This window comes from Eumetopias jubatus, unplaced genomic scaffold, assembly GCF_037043125.1.
Source record: "Eumetopias jubatus isolate StellerSeaLion01/CBP00866 unplaced genomic scaffold, mEumJub1_p1.0 scaffold_11, whole genome shotgun sequence".
NCBI classification, from domain to species: domain Eukaryota; kingdom Metazoa; phylum Chordata; class Mammalia; order Carnivora; family Otariidae; genus Eumetopias; species Eumetopias jubatus.
Window position 1 is genome coordinate 45,935,045 of NW_028274817.1, and position 19,000 is coordinate 45,954,044.

The 19,000-nt window shown below is 46.0% G+C and overlaps 2 protein-coding genes across 3 annotated transcripts in view; both read left to right on the forward strand.

The window, feature by feature from the left end:
• BTK (Bruton tyrosine kinase) overlaps positions 1–14,931 on the forward strand; it is a 31,295-nt gene extending 16,364 nt beyond the window's left edge. For both annotated transcript variants that reach the window (XM_088028703.1, XM_028095792.2), the window contains exons 6-19: positions 3,995–4,123; positions 4,411–4,478; positions 5,650–5,837; positions 6,256–6,318; positions 6,899–6,953; positions 7,166–7,245; positions 7,412–7,539; positions 8,367–8,441; positions 8,929–9,100; positions 9,618–9,834; positions 10,872–10,936; positions 11,535–11,653; positions 12,181–12,338; positions 14,426–14,931. In XM_088028703.1, coding sequence (XP_087884829.1) covers positions 3,995–4,123; positions 4,411–4,478; positions 5,650–5,837; positions 6,256–6,318; positions 6,899–6,953; positions 7,166–7,245; positions 7,412–7,539; positions 8,367–8,441; positions 8,929–9,100; positions 9,618–9,834; positions 10,872–10,936; positions 11,535–11,653; positions 12,181–12,338; positions 14,426–14,497 — 1,589 coding nt within the window. In that variant the 3' untranslated portion in view covers positions 14,498–14,931. The remainder of the gene's footprint in view (positions 1–3,994; positions 4,124–4,410; positions 4,479–5,649; positions 5,838–6,255; positions 6,319–6,898; positions 6,954–7,165; positions 7,246–7,411; positions 7,540–8,366; positions 8,442–8,928; positions 9,101–9,617; positions 9,835–10,871; positions 10,937–11,534; positions 11,654–12,180; positions 12,339–14,425) is intronic.
• Positions 14,932–15,593: 662 nt separating this feature from the next.
• Positions 15,594–18,463, forward strand: TIMM8A (translocase of inner mitochondrial membrane 8A). The gene is made up of 2 exons (XM_028095788.2): positions 15,594–15,860; positions 17,412–18,463. The coding sequence occupies exons 1-2, from the start codon at positions 15,729–15,731 to the stop codon at positions 17,571–17,573; spliced, it is 294 nt and encodes a 97-aa protein (XP_027951589.1). The 5' UTR covers positions 15,594–15,728; the 3' UTR covers positions 17,574–18,463.
• The last annotated feature ends 537 nt before the right edge of the window (positions 18,464–19,000 follow it).

Here is a 19,000-nt window from a genome sequence, read left to right on the forward strand (position 1 = left end):
GGGTTAAGGTGCAATTTTGCCTTCTCTTCTCTTGCATTTTACTGAAGGCATTTCATTTCCAGTTGTTCTAGACCTGGGTGTATGTCTTGTTGAACCTGCTTGGGCTCACACATGACCCAGAAAGGAAGCACCTTGCAACAAATACCCACAGTTGCTAGGAGATTTAGGGGCAAGTCCTAACAATCCCAGAACAGCCCCAGGTGCTGGCAATGCGAATTGTGAAATAATCTAACAGGCACAGAATCCTACTTCAGCGATAAGTTATCCTGCTGTAGGATGAAATGCATGAGAAGGGGACTTCATCAGGGTCCTGGCTATCTCTGCAGGGGTACTGGCTATGAAAGTACATCAGGGAGCCTTCTCTGGTGCTGGATCTGAGTGGTGGTTAAACGGTTGTAGACAATGTGGCCAGTTTGCCTCAAATATGCCTCAGATTGCGCACTTTATTATATGTAAGTGATAACTCAATTTAAAAGCAAGGCCCCAGGACACCTGGGTGGCTCAGTCGGTGAAGCAGCTGCTTTCAGCTCAGGTCATGATCCCAGCGTCCTGGGATCGAGTCCGGCATTGGGCTCCCTGCTCCACGGGGAGTCTGCTTCTCCCTTTCCCTCTGCCTGCCGCTCCCCCTGCTTGTGCTCTCTCTGTCTCTGTCCAATTAAATAAATAAAATCTTTAAATTTTTTTTAAAATAAAAATAAATAAAAGTAGGGCCTCAGGCACCTCATATCCAGCCACCATCTTTTTTCAGTGGCACTTTCTATGCAAAGGTTGCACCCCTGAGGACTTAGCCGTGGTCTCTCTTCTTCCATTTCCCTGAACACGGCAGTGCACACTTTAATGGTATAGCACCACAGATACGTGTCTGTATTCGCTTTAGAATCTTTGTTTGGTTGAGCTCAATAGATCATCTCCTAATTGCAACGTCAAAAATAAGCAAAAGGCCTGAGCTCACCAACGATGAAAGAAAGAGGGGGCATTGGCAAAACTCCAACAACCAATATAGGGAGGAATAGTTCATGCGTGCCTGAAACAGAGTTTTAGATATTATCCCGATAAATATGAATATGAGAGAGCAGCCCATCCAGGACTTGGAGAATGTGCACCAACCATTAGTGCCTCCCAGACAGGACCGGCCCTATGCATTGGTGCAGTAGTCTTTCCTGGTCCTCTCCCTTGGACACTGTGTGGGTCAGCTCGGGCTGTAATAATAATAAAAAAAAATACCATAGAGTAGGTGGCTTAAACAGCATCTATTGATTTATCACAGTTCTGGAAGCTGAGGCGTTCAAGATGAATGTGCCAGTGGATTTGGTATCTGGTGAGAACTATCCGCCTGGCTTGCAGAATGGCTCCTTTCTCATATGGCAGAGAGAGAGAGAGAATCTCTCTCAAGTCTCTTCTTATAAGGGCACTACTCCCATCATGAGGACTCTGCTCTTGTGACCTAAGCACCTCCCTAAGTCTCCATCTCCTAATACCATTACTTTGAGGGCGTTATCATATGCATTTTGGGGCGGGGGGGACACACAAACATCTAATCCATAACAGACACTACCTCTGCGATTCTCTCCTAAGTAGCTGGAAATACCAGCTCTGGAAATACCAAGTTGGCCAACAAAAGAAAGGGGGTCATCTTCACGGGGTCTTTTAAGAGGCAGGCAGTATTTGGGAACATAGGGTGAGCTCCTTAGGATCCACTGGAGGTAGAGAGGGCAGAAAACATTCTGCACCCCCATTAGCATATTAGCATAGCTTAGTTTAGCAGAGCAGTCAGATGTTGATTAAAGATTCTTGGCAGGTCTACCAGGGTCTAGGCCTGCACCAGAGGGTCTTCAAATTCCCTGGGTGAAGAATAATGGTGAGGGGAGGGAGGGGCAGAGAGTGGAGGTAGGGAGAGCAATTAGTCCTGGCTGGTATCTGGAACATTGTTCAGAATTGCCAGTGCCTGGTAATAATAAAAGACAGACTTGGGTGCCTGGGTGGCTCAGTCGGTTAAGCGACTGCCTTCGGCTCAGGTCATGATCCTGGAGTCCCGGGATCCAGTCCCGCATCGGGCTCCCTGCTTGGCGGGGAGTCTGCTTCTCCCTCTGACCCTCCCCTCTCTCACGTGCACGCTCTCTCTCTCTCACTCTCTCTCAAATAAATGGGTAAAATCTTAAAAAAAAAATAAAAGACAGACTTTTGGTTGGTTTTATTATTGTTTTAAAATCCTCTATAGATGGGCGCCTCTATAGGTGGCTCAGTCGGTTAAGTGTCTGCCTTCAGCTCAGGTCATGATCTCAGGGTCCTGGGATCTCGGATCGAGCCCCATGTGGAGTCCCTTGTCATTGGGCTCCGTGCTCAGGAGAGAGTCTGCTTCTCCCTCTCCCCCTGCCCCTCCCCCCATGCTCTTTTTCTCTCTCTCTCTCTCTCAAATAAATAAAAATCTTTAAAGTCTTTAAAATAAAATAAAATAAAATAATAAAATAAAATAAAATTCTCTACAGACAGTACAGCCCCTTATAGCTTGTACCTCCATCTGAAGAGCTCCCACCACCCTGTGCTTGGTATGATGGTGAAGGGGAGTGCTGAGAAAGTAAGGGGTGAGGGTGGGCAGGGGACTAGTGGCTAGAAGTCTTCAAATCCATGTTTAGAAAAGCATCAAAATAGCACTTAAAAAAAAACAGCACTTTTGTTCATTTGCCTGTAAAATGCACCTGGCCACCAGAAGCTTCTAGGCTTCCCCCAAAGTCTTAAGTGAATGGAGTGTGACTAGCAAGCTCTTAAGAACTTGAGTTGGTTTCTATAGAGGAAAGCTGTGCCTTGTTTTTATCTTTTAAAAAAGTTATGTGGGTTTCCTCTTAGCAGCAAACACTGAAATGTGTAGGTACATTTCTTTTTTTAAAAGATTTTTTATTTATTTATGAGAGAGAGAGAAAGCATGAGCAGGGGGAGGGGCAGAGAGAGAGGGTGAAGCAGACTTCCCACTGAGCAAGGAGCCTGACCTCAGGACCCTGGGATCATGATCTGAGCCGAAAGGCAGATGCGTAACGGATCGAGCCACCCAGGCACCACTCAAATGTACATATTCTTAGACTAGTTGAGGTCTTTTTGCCCCAATGCTAGCTGTTGTCAGTTATTTCAGTTGTCTTTGCTTCTCTGTTTCTGACAACACGATCCCAGGATGACTTGTCTAATTGAGTTCATGCTAAGATTCTTGAGATGCCACAGTATTAAAACAAGTGATACCAATCCCTCCTATCTGCAAACCACTCTATTCTTTACAAAGTACTTTGGCTTCTGGGAGACCGTTTGAGCCTCACGACTCTGTGAAGGAAATGGAGGTGCTGTGTTCATCTCCCTCACAATGAGCTCAACCCACCTCAGAGGCCCTAGGAAGAATGGAACCATGTTTATGCTAGAAGCAGAATCACTTCATTTGCTCCTGAGCACCATTCTGTTGACTATTCTCTCAACACTGAAAGCCTGAGAGAATAGTCTCACGAAATAGTCTCATTGCTTTCTCACGAAAGCAAATCTCTCTAAAAGATCACTCAGATAGATGGGACATTGGTGTGCTGAGAACTGGAGTGAGAGTTTGGCTTGGGCACAATGTTTCCTGTAACTGGGAAAGAACACCATAATCAACACTTTGCCTTACAAGATTGAAATGGTTACTGGGAAAACAGACTATATATGTATGTGTGTGTGTGTGTGTGTGTGTGTGTGTGTGTATTTTTTTTTTTCCTCTTGGGCTCTGGAGACATCAGATATGCTTATCTTGGTAGTCAGGAGATAGTCATCATGACAGCCCACTGCAGAGAACTGCACAAGAACTTCCCAGGGCCAGGGATGTGAGCTAACTGGTTCTGTTGCCTGCTTTCTTCAGGGTGGGAGAGGAAGGGGCAGTTGTTCGAAGCTCACCACTAACCTTAGTCAAAGAGGAAAACATGCAAATGGTGGATTCTTCAGAATGTCAGATGTGATCTCTTTCTCTCTTTTCTCCCTGCTATAGTAATCCGGTACAACAGTGATCTGGTACAGAAATACCACCCTTGCTTCTGGATCGATGGGCAGTATCTCTGCTGTTCTCAGACAGCCAAAAATGCGATGGGCTGCCAAATTTTGGAGAACAGGAATGGAAGTAAGAGATCTGATCAATATAATTCCTCCCTCTGTTGATTCTATCTGTCACTCTTTAGAGGGTCGGCCAATGCACAAAGGGGCCTGGGGGAGGGGATAGGTTGGGGCTGACATCCCACTGGCGCTCTGCTCTCCAAACCATGTGACTTGGCACAGGCCTGTATCCACTCAGACTTTTCCTAACTTTCCTAAAGGCACTGTATACAAAAGCTAAGTCCCTGATCAAACCTGTCCCTGGGCCCTTTCCTAAGATGCATTCTATATCAACACTGGTTTCTTACTTTGCAGGCTTAAAACCTGGGAGTTCGCACAGAAAGACAAAAAAGCCCCTTCCTCCCACGCCTGAGGAGGACCAGGTATACAGGAAAATTGGCGCAGATACTACTTAAATAGAAACTTACACGGGTGCCTGGCTGGCTCAGTTAGTAGAGCGTGTGACTCTTGATCTTGGGGTTGTGAGTTAGAGCCCCATGTTGGGCATAGAGATTACTTTAAAAATAAAATTTAAATTTAAAAAAAAGAGGGGTGCCTGGGTGGCTCAGTTGTTAAGAGTCTGCCTTTGGCTCAGGTCATGATCCCAGGGTCCTGGGATTGAGCCCTGCATCGGGCTCCCTGCTCTGCGGGAAGCCTGCTTCTCCCTCTCACACTCCCCCTGCTTATGCTCCCCTCTCTTGCTGTGTCTCTCTCTATCAAATAAATAAAATCTTAAAAAAAAATTTAAATTTAAAAAAAAAAGAAAGAAACTTCCAGTCACACCCTGAAAACACACCAGTCTTAGAACTCCCATGGGACTTGGCAGTGTTCATTGGTGTTCTTGTGGAGAAATGGGATTTGTCCTAAAGAGGACAAATCTTACCACTCTTCAGCGATAAGACAGAGGGCTATTAGGAAGTTCTTGGCAACAATTTAATCCAATCACCTGTTTAAAATGAAACAAAGACTGGGTTTTTTTTTAAATGAAAAATATTTTCAAACATAAAGTTGTAAGAATTTCACAGTAAACACCCATATACCCAATACTGGATTCTACCACTAATATATTATTTTAAAAGTTGATTTTTTTGGTTACTTTTTGAAGTCTAAAGAGCACTTTCTCATATTTTGTAAGAAAGCAGGCGTTATTATGCTCATTTTAAAACAAGGAAACCAAGATTCAGAGCCACTTAGTAGATCCATGTACTAGTTTAGTGCCAAGGTTTCTTGATCGTGGCTGTTCATGGTTTTTGTCCAGAAAGCTTTAAAAATATTGATGCCTGGGCCCCACCCCCAGAGATTTTGACATAATTGGTATAGGAAACTGCCTGGGATTGTTAACTGCTCTCTAGATGATTCTGATGTGCACTCCAGGCTGAGAGCCCAGCATAAATACTTGAGAATTGTTGAATGAATGCTGAATAAACCTTTTTTTTTTTTTTTATGCCTGATTTAGGTTAGACTGGTGTCTCTAGTAAGCCAGAGAGTTGGGGGAGAAGAGGAGGGTGCTTGATATCTAGTCAAACACCCCTACTTTTTCCCCCAACAACACAGATCTTAAAAAAGCCACTGCCCCCTGAGCCAACAGCAGCACCTGTCTCTGTGAGTGAGCTGAAAAAGGTTGTAGCCCTTTATGATTACATGCCAATGAATGCAAATGATCTGCAGCTACGAAAGGGTGACGAGTATTTTATCCTGGAGGAGAGCAACTTACCCTGGTGGAGAGCGCGGGATAAAAATGGGTGAGTCCACTCCAGCTCTTCTGGAACTTTCTGCCCACCCTCTCCACACGTGTGCAGAAACATGCAGCATAATTCCCCTACTCAGTATCCCAATCAGCAATTGTTTTTCCCACCCCAAAGGGAATATGCTGTCCCGCCAAATACTTCCCAGAGTGCTCTACTCGTGGCCACATCTCTGAGCCTGTAGGGTCTGGCCCATATGTTGTCATGCACATATAATCAGTGCCACATGTGCAGAAGCTACACACTTCACTGGCCTAGCCATGCATCAGTGACATGGTCCTCTTTGAGGGAGGGGCGTGGCTTTTATATCTCCATTTGAGACTGGTTCTGAGCTCAGAGATATGGGCATATGAATCTGTCTCCACCCCCAAGGATGAGAAGTGCTGGATGATCTAACAAATTATCTCCTCTACAGACAGGAAGGCTACATCCCTAGTAACTATGTCACCGAAGCAGAAGACTCCATAGAAATGTATGAGTGAGTATGCTTATGTGCCCAGCACACAGTCTTCCCAGAGGAACCGAAGATAGGGTATACATGTTTATACTTTCAATACATTTATTTCAAGATATTTACTAAAGTCAGTGCCAATGGGGTCAAATGATGCCACCACCCTAAGTCAGTAGCTATGTCTTACCCTCACACCAAACACCCTTTGCTTATGAGAGCTGGAGAGGTCACCATGCCCTCCCCCCAAATCCAGAAGAGCCACTCCAAGAAAAGGATTTGACAACTGGATAGGAAACATTTGCAAGGGTGAAAATGTCACACTTCTGTCACTGTCCTTTCTCCTTAATTGTGGAAATGGATTGTCCTTGGCTGCCCTGTCCCTGATCCTGTCCCAGCACCCCTCTGCCACCTGCCTTTTGTCCTCTACTCTTCATTTCCAACCAGGCTCTGGGAAAGGGATGCAGAGTGCTATGCACACTATAGGTACTCAATAAGGAGTTGAGTGAACTGACTGAACCACTGGCATAGATGAACTGTGGAAGGCACTCTAACCTCTAAGCTGCTAACACCATGGCCTAAGAGCCACTGAAGCATTCTCCCTTTACAGGTGGTATTCCAAACACATGACCCGGAGTCAAGCTGAGCAACTGCTAAAGCAAGAGGTAAGGGTGTGACCACAGGCAAACAGCATTCTCCTTGCACAAGCGAGGGCTTGCTGCTCTCTGTCACCTCAAGGCAAGGAGGTGTCAAGACTGCCATTTTATGGAAGGGCAGTAAAATTAGGGCTTCAATTTTTCTCTCAAGTTTGGGCAGGCGGAATGCAGGTGTGAGTGCCACTTCCTCCTTAAAGTCGGCTTCTTTTTCGTCATTTCAGGGGAAAGAAGGAGGTTTCATTGTCAGAGACTCCAGCAAAGCTGGAAAATACACTGTGTCTGTGTTTGCTAAATCAACAGGGTGAGTGTTACTGTTTCAAGGCCCTGGGGACAACGGACAGAGGTATTTTCATGGTGGGCCCCTCCTACTGTCTCTGCCCCTTAACACTCAAAATTCATCTCACTTTACTTCTTGGGTCCTGCTGACCCTTGTTCCCAAGTCACTGACTCAGCCTCCACTTCTTCAGGGATCCTCAAGGGGTGATCCGCCATTACGTTGTGTGTTCCACACCTCAGAGCCAGTATTACCTGGCAGAGAAGCACCTTTTCAGCACCATCCCCGAGCTCATCAACTACCATCAGCATAACTCTGCCGGTGAGAATCAGGGGCACCAGAGAAAAATGATGTGACAAGAGCCAGGAGAGGCAATTTGGGACAAGGTGGTGAGGGGAAGAAAAAGCCTCATAGGGCAGGGCAAATTTGGTGAAAGAAAACCCCAATGATGTCAGGGCGAGATCAAGTAAAGAGGCGGTCAAAGGCCCACTTTACAGCCAGCAGGGAGTGACTTCTTATCGGGTGACTGATGCTCAGTGCTAAGGAAAGACATAGAAGAGTCTGGTAATTAACAAATGAGCAAGTACTCATTGAGGTCCTACTGTAAACGCAGCAATTTTCTTGGTACTGGAGGAGAACACAGTGAAATTATCAGTCAAGGTCCTTGCCCTCAAAGAACATACAGGTTGGACAATACCCGAAGACAGTTTCTAAGCAGGGTGGACATTTGAAAACCTGGAGATTGGTGAGGGCATGAAGACATGGGATAAGCTTCACTCAGAAGACTTGCTACTATCTGCTACCTCCACGCAAGGCAGTCTCAAGGCCGTCATTTTAGGGGGTCCCAGTAACACTTTGCAGTGTCAAAAGCAGAAGTTGGATGTGAGCTAAGCCTGGGTTGGGAGGTGGGGATATATTTAGTTGGGGAGTATATTTCAATGTGTATTTCCTCTCTCTTTTTTTCTTCTGAAAATTCTTTTGTGAGAGGAGAAGCTTCCAGAAACATTGGTGTTCGTGGAGATCCCCTGGGATTCAAAATGTGTCAGAAAGATGACTGTCAGAAGTGTGAGGCTTTATGTGAGGCTGTGTGCAGCGTCCCACTTCCCACACTGCACCAGCAGCATGACCCTCTTCTCTGTATGTTTCAGGGCTCATATCTAGGCTCAAATATCCAGTGTCTCAACAAAACAAGAATGCACCTTCCACTGCGGGCCTGGGCTACGGTAACTACTTATTTCTCTAGGGTAGGGTGGATGGGCCAGTGACAAGGACCACCTTTGGCAGACCCAACTAGACCTTGCAGCACACTGTCCCGCACCAGCTGCCTTGAGGAAGATTAAGTCAGGGCCAAACAAGTTATTTAATATTTTTTCTCCCTCTGGTGGCTCCTACTGGGATTGCAAACACACAGATTCTGAAAGGAATTATTTTTTAACTGTGTGATTAAAAAAAAAAAACAATCATAAAGGGATTTTAAGAGGTTGTCTAGTTTCTCCTTTCTTTATGGCTGCCTGGCACCTAAAATGCCAATTCCTCCAACCAGTAACCATCCTGTCCCTGAGATTTACCTGAGCAAAGATAGATTAGCACTCCGGAGCATTTCCCTTTTACCGCTTGCCTATTTCTACCCCCACTAGGGATTCTTATCTATTGTAGGAATTACACATACATGATTCCCCAAAAAATCATATCAAGGCTTTGTTGTTATAGGATCATGGGAAATCGATCCAAAGGACCTGACCTTCTTGAAGGAGCTGGGGACTGGACAGTTTGGGGTAGTGAAGTATGGGAAATGGAGAGGCCAGTACGATGTGGCCATCAAGATGATCAAAGAAGGCTCCATGTCCGAGGATGAGTTCATTGAAGAAGCCAAAGTCATGATGTGAGCTACAGCCCAAACTCAACCCTCAACCCAGTTGCTGGAGTCTAGGAATTACCAGGACAGTTTCCATTGTGGCTTAAGGTGACTTAGAGTGAGAGAGATTTGGGACCAGGGCCTGAGGTCAATCTTTGATTGGCGGGAGTACTAACTGCTAAGGTAACCATTTCTCTGCCTTAGATATTGGTGGATAACAGTGTTGGTCTTGGGTGTGTACTACCTCAGTAGTATTTGGGGATAAACATGGAAAATGAGACTTTCAAAGGGAAGATGGGTTCTGACTAGCCTTAGTGTTCAGTCAGCCCTGGGCTTATTTTCTGTTCTGTTTGGGCTCCATATCCCTGCCTGCCCTCACATATTAGGCACTTTTAGGGTTCAGGGTGGGAAGGAGGAAGCTCAACTTGTTATCATGGGCCCTTATCTGATGCTCTACTTCCAGACCAACCCCTTTCCTCTCCAGCCCCTTTCTCATTAGTATGGAGAGCCAGAAAGGGAGGACTGGTTTGTTGCCTCTCTGTAGGAATCTTTCCCATGAGAAGCTGGTACAGCTGTATGGCGTCTGCACCAAACAGCGCCCCATCTTCATCATCACCGAGTACATGGCCAATGGCTGCCTCCTGAACTACCTGAGGGAAATGCGCAACCGCTTCCAGACTCAGCAGCTGCTGGAGATGTGCAAGGATGTCTGCGAAGCCATGGAATACCTGGAGTCAAAGCAATTCCTTCACCGGGACCTGGTAGGACCTCAGAAGGATTGGCCTGGGACCAAGGACTGAGGGGGTAGAAGCAGCAGCGGAAGAAAGATAGATCATACCTGGATGAGGAGGGTGGCTGGAACCATCATTTCAGTTTTATCCAGAAAACATTAAGAGTTAGGTGAGCCCGTGCCCCAGTGATCAGCCAGTCGAGGATCTCCAGCCTCAACACTACAAGTCGTGCCATGATGGGAGCTGGAGCCGTGACTCATGCCCAGCCCCCTACGGCAACAAGGAAATGGTGGGGTCCCCCACCCAGAACAGAAGGGCAACCCCACTTCCCAATGGGGCTGCTCCTGGCACAGAGTCATCATTTGGTTACAGAGTCATATCCTGGGGGCCTGTGGGTAACATTCATTGTTGTTTTTTTCCAATGTTATAGATTATCTAGCAAACACTGAAAAACACATCTGAAAAAACTGTATTTCCAGCCTCTCGTGACAATCTTGGCCACCCTGAAACATCAGGCTCATTCTCACAGGCCACGCTAACAGTCGCCTGGAGCCGAGGGGCAGCTCACCTCCTTTGGACCAAAGGGCGTGCTCTGCATTTTCCTGCGATCCACCCACCCCCCTTCCCTCTATCAGTTCGGTTGCCTGGCCTCTAGAGGCCTCGGAGTTTTGTGCCCCTGTCTATGGCAGCCAGGCCAAGGTTCAATTTGTCTTAGCCCCACTGGCAGGAAAGCAAACACAACAAAACAAAACACACTTGCCTTGGGTTCTCCCTCATTCTCTCAGCAATTCAGCAGAGGACAGGGTGTCAGGGAATCGTCGGTATGAATGAAATCATTCTGCATGCCCTCCGATGCTTTACTTCTGTCTATACATCAGGTCGCTTTAGATGTAGTAGAAATGCATCCGAGTTTCTCAGTGGCATCACCTGACTCCTGCTGGGTGGGAAAGTGTCTCTTGAGTTGAAAGAGATGAGGCTTCCCTGGCTTCATTCCCCTGGTGGGCAGAAGCTTGGTGCCTTTAACCTGTGTGCTGGTGACAGTGTCACTGGTAACTGTTGTATTACAGGCGGCTCGAAACTGTTTGGTAAATGATCAAGGAGTTGTTAAAGTATCTGACTTCGGCCTCTCCAGGTGGGTGTGCCTTTTTCATCTTTCCCTCTAAAAGTAAAAATAGCACAGTACAAACATGAGGCAGCATTTTTGTTTTGAATCCTCTCCCTTTCTGTTTTCCCCCTCATTCTAGTCTTTTCCACCCTCTTTCTATCCCTTTTTTTCCTCTGAATTCTTCCTCCTTTTGTTTTATTGTAATATCCCTCTCCTCGCCTTTCTCCCTCCGTCTTTTTAAAGCTAAGATTCCCCGATACCCTATCTTGATCTGTTAATCCTGTTGTCTTTGCCCCCCCCCCCCCCAGTATCTCCTTCTTTCCTAATCAGTCTAATTCCCACTGGCAAGGGCAGCATAGAAGGAAGGATAAAACAGAGAGGGGGACAGAGAAGAGGAGGGGAGTACCTAATAGATCTTATTACGTCATCTTTGCCGTAACCATATCGTCAATGAGGAAAGCTAAATCAGATACAAAAACAGGAATACACTAAAAGTTACATTTGTAAAAGACACTGGAGGGCCTGCAAGCATGTATTTCCTTGGCACCTGGAACTGTGCCAAGAAAATGTAAGTAAATGTCAAGCTCTCCAAAATCGTAACAGTAACAAGTCCTGACCCCGGCAGGTATGTCCTGGATGATGAATATACAAGCTCAGTAGGCTCCAAGTTTCCAGTCCGGTGGTCTCCACCAGAAGTCCTTATGTATAGCAAGTTCAGCAGCAAATCTGACATCTGGGCTTTTGGTAAGTGGAGGGAATTATACAGATTATACAGCTCAAAGGAAGAGGAATGCATTGGGGAAATTGACACTGCAACCTGCACAGAGAGATTATTATGTGTTGTTTTCCTTCCCCTAACCCTTAGGAAGTGCTTGCTATTGTCAGGCACCACAGGGGTTCCTGAGGATAAAAAGAGTAACCTAGACATGATCCCTGCCTTCTTAGGACTTAGAATATACTGAGAGGAACAAACAATTTGTTCAGTATTCCACAGCTTCTGAATACTGATTATGTACCAAGGGACGCTGCCAGACCCTCTAATTACAAAGACAAATAAGAGGCTGTCTCACTCCAGAGGAGCTAATTGTCCAGTCCAACCCTGACTACCCTCCAGCGTGGTCAGTATGAGAGCAGAAGTTTGGACAAAATGTAAAATTCACAGAGTGGGGAATCAGCTGAAATCTAGTATTTGAGGTTGATCTAGGAAGACGAGGAGCCCAACTACCCAAAGAGACTGCAAATCGACTTACTGCATTTTCTTCATTTCCTAGGGGTTTTGATGTGGGAGATTTACTCTCTGGGGAAGATGCCATATGAAAGATTTACTAACAGTGAAACCGCAGAGCACATTGCCCAAGGCCTACGTCTCTATAGGCCTCATCTAGCTTCAGAGAGGGTATATACCATCATGTACAGCTGCTGGCATGAGGTAAGTGTTTTGGGGGGACCTCTCAAATTATTTCCTTGAGCCTCCCTTCCCATTTAGCCAGCCAGGCCCCCAGGCCCCACTCTCCCCGGCTCTGTGGCAGCTGGGCACACACTGATAGCCACACACATCCTGGGACTCCACCTGTACCCCAGTCCTTTCATGGCCAAAGACTTTCCCAGGCTCATCTAGTTCCCACTAGAGTATCCTCAGCAGACCCCATTACCAACTCAGCTTCAGGGGGAGGGGATGCTGTGGGGCTGTGTCACCTAGCATAAGCAGGCAGCTAAAGGCATTCGGCCAAACATATGGACACTTCAAAAGAAAAGCCATTAAAATGTATGTTCATTCCTTTGGAAGTCATTAGCCTTTTCTTCTATTAGACTAACTAACTGCCAATCTTTTTTGGCTGTGATCCTAACTGGAATTAAAAAAAAAAAAAAAAACCCTCCTGAAAGGGAACTAAAATAGGTCGTGGTCATTTTTTTATTTTTAAATGGGGTGCATCGCGGGGTATGTGGGTAGATGTGGTATTTTGAAAACAGGGAGCCTGTCCCACTATTACTAAAATGTTTTATTGCTCTCACCTTGGGTTCTTTCAGAGGTGCTTTCTCCACTTTTTGGTAGGTCCTTGGCAACCTTAATTCGGCAACCGAAATCTCTAGTAGGAAATGAATGCTACAGTGCTAGAAACAGGGCAGGACGGTGTCCAACAAGCACATACGTGAAGCTGGAGCCCTCTTGGGGGGCTGAAAAGTGGGGACTTGGATCAGAGCGTGGCTCCTTTCCCTTCAACAAGTAACTGAGGTCACAGGGGAAGTGTGGAGAAAGGGACAACCATTTCTCTTCTCTCACCTGTGCCATGCAGGATTAAGGGGGACTGACTGTGCTCCCTCCCAACTAGGACATCCTCACTCTGCTAGTTTAACTATTTCAGACAGGCCCTTTCTCCACAGCCTATTTAAAGTAATACTCTTGAAACTGGGTGCATATCAGAATCCCTGGGGAACTCTTAAAACTGCAAATGGCTGGGCCTTATCCTCAGAGATTCCAATTAGGTATGCCTGAAGCAGAACCCAGAAATGTCCTTTTAAACTTCCCAGGAAATTCTGATACTCAGTGCAGTTTAAGAACCACTGATTCAAAGGAACAAGAAATTGAAAGATTTTATTTATTTATTTGAGAGAAAGAGAGAACAAGCAGTGGGGAGGGGCAGAGAGAAAGAGAGAGAGAGAGAGAGAGAAGCAGACTTCCCACTAAGCCCGAAGACTGATATGGGGCTCAAGCCCAGGACCCTGGGATCATGACCTGAGCTGAAGGCAGATGCTTAACCAACTGAACCACCCAGGTGTCCTCTGACTTGTTATATTTTTAAATCTAAACTCCGTCTAGAGATCTGTTACCATAAATAAATACAAAGTTCTTGCTTGACTTCCTTGTATCCGTTATCCCTAATGTTCATTCATAGACTCATGGGCAGGGGCCTTAGGGATAGTCTTGGTCCAGTTTTCACAGTATGTTTAGTAAAACCCTAGGGGTTTGTGGATCATGGCTGTCACAAAGGGCCTTAGTCTAGAGGCCAGACAATGGTAATAAAATGTCCCAGGTGCTCGGGATCCCTATTCAGTGATGTAGCCCATGGTCTTGAGATGTTAATTCCTCTGTAAAACTTTGGCTATGGTATGATAAAACAGTGTTTGAAAGTTTACAAGATTTCAGTTCTGGCAAACATTTAAACTTGTTTAGTTAGCCATTTTTCATTTGAGGATCCAAAATAATGATGTACTGGTGTACAAGTCTGTAATGAATTTGCCCTCAGTTTTTAATCAGTGTTTGCCAGTTTAATTTGCAAATTGTCCCCATCACATTAATAACGTGGGTTACTAAAGATGAAAAGTGAACAAGGACTTCATGGAGCACTTCAGTTTCTTTTCCTTTTTCTTTCTTGTGTGTGTGTGTGTGTGTAATTGACAGGGTATGCTACAGGGCATATAGTATATACTTAATAAACATTTCTGCTTACTCACTGCATTTCCCTTGAATTCTGGATTCTAGCCCACTGTAACAGCCTGCTTTTTCTTTGGTTTTAGAAAGCAGAGGAACGTCCCACTTTCAAAATTCTTCTGAGCAACATCCTAGATGTCATGGATGAAGAATCCTGAGCTCACCAATAAGCTTCTTGGTTCCATTCCTCTTCTCCACAAGCCCCAATTTCACTTCTTCGGAGGAAATCCCAGGCTTACAGGCCCTGGAGCCTTGTGCTCTCAATGAATACACAAAGGCCCCTCTCTACATCTAGGAATGACTCTCTTCTTTAATTCTCTGAGATAGTACCTTCTGAGCAAAAACCAAGGAATTATTGTGCCTGGTATTGTCCTCAGAGAGAAAATTTTCCAGGAGTATTAAGACAGACTGAATTTGGGATGGAAAGTTTGGGGGAGGGAGGGGTGTAAATAGCCTGACAAGGGGTCCAACAGCTCTTTGGGTAGGCATTAGAGCTTGGGGGAGGGAGGCAGAATTTGGCAAGAATAAAATGGTGTCATAAAAATGGGAGGGGAGGGTGTTTTGATAAAATAAAATTACTGGAAAGCATTAAGTTTTCTTGCTATCTCGATTAATCATGCAACCTCCCTGGAGCGCCCTATCTCAGTGTTCCAGAAAACTGTTGTGTGGCATTGGTTTGGCATATTCCTACTTTGAGAACTCAAGATCCTCAGCAATTTAACCCCTCTGGCTCATGGAAAATTCTGGCTCTGAGTCAGAGACAAACTCACAAGCAAAGCACCAGTGCCTGGCACAGAGCGGGCATGTAATATTACCGGAATGAATCTGAAAGTTGGGGACAAATTCTATCGGAGCCTCTTTCTCCTCCATCAGGAGGCAAAACACCCTCAAAGAAAACTGGATGGCTAAGAGACGGACGGGCCAAGCTATCTGGGCCAAGAAAGCACCAGCACTGCAGCGGGAAAAGCGCGGGCCAATTTGGAAGCGGGCAGGGGCGGGGCTGTTGGGCCGGCCGGAAACCGGCCACGTGGTGTTAAGTAACTTCCTTTTTTACTTTTTTCCCCTTTCTTTTTGGGAATAACGTCTTGTCAGCACCGCAGCACTGGGCTGCATGCCCCGAGACCTCAGGGCTCACGTGGGTCGCTGCTGCGGGGTCGCAGGCGGGAACCGGGCGCACCGACGGCTGGGAGGAGCGGCCGGCGGGGGCGGGGGTGGGGTGGGGGTGGGGAGTGGGGGGTGCAGGGCCGCGCCCGGGGCCGCGCGCCGGCGCGGTGCGCTCACGGGGGCGGGCCCAGAGACGGCAGGTTGTGGTTCCGGTTCCGTCGCGGAGACACGTGAAGGTCGGTGAGTTGGTGCGGAGTTCGTCTCGGCACGCGTGGCGGCGCTGGGATGGATTCCTCCTCGTCATCGTCCGCGGCGGGTTTGGGCTCGGTGGACCCACAGCTGCAACATTTCATCGAGGTGGAGACTCAGAAGCAACGCTTCCAGCAACTGGTGCATCAGATGACGGAACTTTGTTGGGTAAGGAGCCTGGGGCTGGGACCTGGCCACTGTACCTACTTTCCCCCTGCCCTTGCCCGGCGGGACCCCCCAGAACGTCCGGGATTCGGGGAGGGGGGAGGACCGGTTAGCATCGCCTTGGTTTCTTCAGGTTTCTCAGATCAAGCCGGAAGGTAGAAAAGGTGACTCCGCTTCTCGGAGGACTCTCACCCCAGACCTTGGCTTTGTTGGTGCCGAGGACTGGGGATCACAGCCGACTTTTGCCCCTGTCCCAAGCAGCACTTTAGGCACCTGAGGTTGAAGCTGCCCATTGCTGGTCACCAAGACTGATGAGAGCCACCAATACTGAGTTTTTTTTTTTTTGAGCCCCGATTCCCAGGGAGTGAGTCTCCTGTTCCTGGACTTCTCAGGGTTTACCTGGATTACCCAGTTGCTGTTGCCCGTGAGAAATGAGTGGCTCTAGCCCACTAACTGTAGAAGTGGCGTAATCCCCCCCCCCGCCACACACACACACACACACACACACACACACACACACACTCTCACACTCGCTTTCTTGTTGGGTTGTTGTGTAATACCAAGCTCTTTCAGGTCTGAAGGTTGAGGAATTGAGTATGCTCTGTGAGGGGACTTTGTCGAAAGGACGGAAGCATTTGCAGCTGGGGATCAAAGTGTTCTCTGGCTGCCAAGGACAGCATAACCGCCATGCCTTGTGAAAGAAAAAATCTCAGGATTTAGAGGCTAAGGATAATTTTCCTTGGAAGTGGAGAGTCTGAGGTTTGTGTACACAGCAGAGAATAACGAACAAAATTCATTTGAACCACTTACTTGAACTATATACAGTCATCAGTTCCGTAGTCCCTTTCACATAAACCTATGGTATTGCTGGACTCTGACCCCTAACAGATGCTTACTTTATGTACTCCTTGGTGCTTTGATTCTTAAAAAAAAACTGATTCTTTGGCCAGAAGCGGGTGTGGTTAAGGACTCCTTTAAGAATCTGTAAGCTGTGGGTCCTTTAGGAAAATTCATAGAATTTTCCATTCATCTTGAGAGTATTCAAGAACTTCTGGCTTAAGTAGACAAGGTTATAGAATCTTGGGTAATAAATTCCTTTTTTTTTCTTCGGTAGGTTTTAGGGTGTCACGCGATTTATTCTTTCACCCTTTTTTCCCTGCAGTTACTCTAAAGGCATTTAATGTTGGCAACATTGTGGAGTTAAAACCAGATTCAGTGAAAGGTTACTCCACTTGTATTTTGCTCCCCCCCCCCTTTTTTTGGCTCTATAATAGCTCCACCATTTTCTGTTCCAATAACTTTGGGCAAAATATCTCTGCCACGATTTCCTTCTTTGTAAAATGAGGATTAATGATAGTATCTATTTTGTAGGGTTGTTGTGAGAATTTAATGTAACTGCTTGCCACATGCCAAATGTGAAATAGTAACATATCAGATACTGTTTTTAGGTGAAGTTTTTCCTATAAATAACAAGTTAGCTTTCCCTCCCTCCCCCCCCCCGGTCCCGAATTTTTTCTCAAGTTCTCTTTGTGTTTCTGTACCTTTCCTGAGCAGGAGAAGTGCATGGACAAGCCTGGGCCAAAGTTGGACAGTCGGGCTGAGGCCTGTTTTGTGAACTGTGTTGAGCGCTTCATTGATACAAGCCAATTCATCTTGAATCGACTGGAACAGACCCAGAAATCCAAGCCAGTTTTCTCAGAAAGTCTTTCTGACTGATCTCAGCATTACCTCTTTGGAAAAGGAAGGTAGTTCAAGAAATGAAGAGCGGTTGATGGGATAGTTGAAGAAAAGGCTATGGGGGAATTGGCTCCCACCTTTGTCACTCTTGGGACATCCTGTCATCTGAGAATGAACAAAGACCAATTTTGTGTGTGTGTGTGTGGGGGGGTTTGAGGGTCATATGTGTACTTGATTGTGTTTTTTAATGCTAATCATGTGAAAACAATTGACAGATGAATGGAAAACTCTACTAGATGCATATTACTGTATGTGGGACTGTGCTTTCTCAAAGTCCCATTAACTGCTCCCTATAATTTTGATAGTGGAACTGCTTTCTATAATTTGATTGTGGGACCACAGAAGTCTGTCATTTGTGTGGATTCATTTCAGATTTCTGGGGAGATTGGATATACATCGTTGTGTCTCAGAAAGGGAAGCAGTGGGAGAAGAGTAATTTGGTACTTAACTATAGGCCTCCTTAACTAGTGTTTTGACTATCAGTGCTGGAAAAAAATCTATGGTATGTTCATACAATACACTCAGCTTTCTAGATTCTCTCCCTCCCTTATGCTGTGATTTTCTTAAATGTATAAGGTATGGTCTTGAGGTAGTACAGGTAGCCTGAATGTCTAGAGGCCTTTAGTTAAAAAGGAATCTAGTCAGTGAGCATAATTCTCATTACTAAACTGCCATAAGGAAGAAGCTTACTTACCCTGTATATCAGGGTCCGAAAAATTCAAAGATGTGCCTAAATAGGTTATAAAGATTTAGGCCAGTCAAAAACTAACAGCAGTTTCAGGTAGAGGTGCATGCCTAATGTTAATCAGTGTAGACTCCATTTATTGCATTCTTTTGATCACTGAAATAAAAGCTTCTACAAAATTAAACTCTGATTCAGAAGGCTTTCTATTCTGGTTATCACCTGCACCCTGGAGAGATTTGGTGTAGGCTGGTTCCAAGACTGAAGTGTAGCCTGTCTGGGTACTTGATCTGTGCAGGTAACAGCACAGTATTCCAGGGATGTCTTGTCTGACCTTTTTGTGAGAAAGGAGAACCTTGAGATGAGTTGGGGAGGGAAGGGATTCAGTGCTGACAGTCAGCTCCCTGAGTGGAGTGGACGAGGTTATAATGACTGGATTCCCCTCCCAACTTCAGATGCTAGTAGACTGGAGTGTAGACCTAACAGGGAACTAGGTGTTGGGAGCCTCTAGTTCTGATCCCTGAAGGTTGGGGAGATACACATTTCTAGAAGCCTCAAGTCCTTTTAGCTTTCCACCATATAGGTACCACAAGGATTTTTTTTTTTTAAATCCTGGTGAAAAAATTTACAAAAGTTTAAGTGATTTTTCTGTGCCAGACACTGTTTTTGGTGCCAGGGCTTCAAGAGTGCACAAAAAACAAAGTCCCTGCCCATGTGGAGCTTA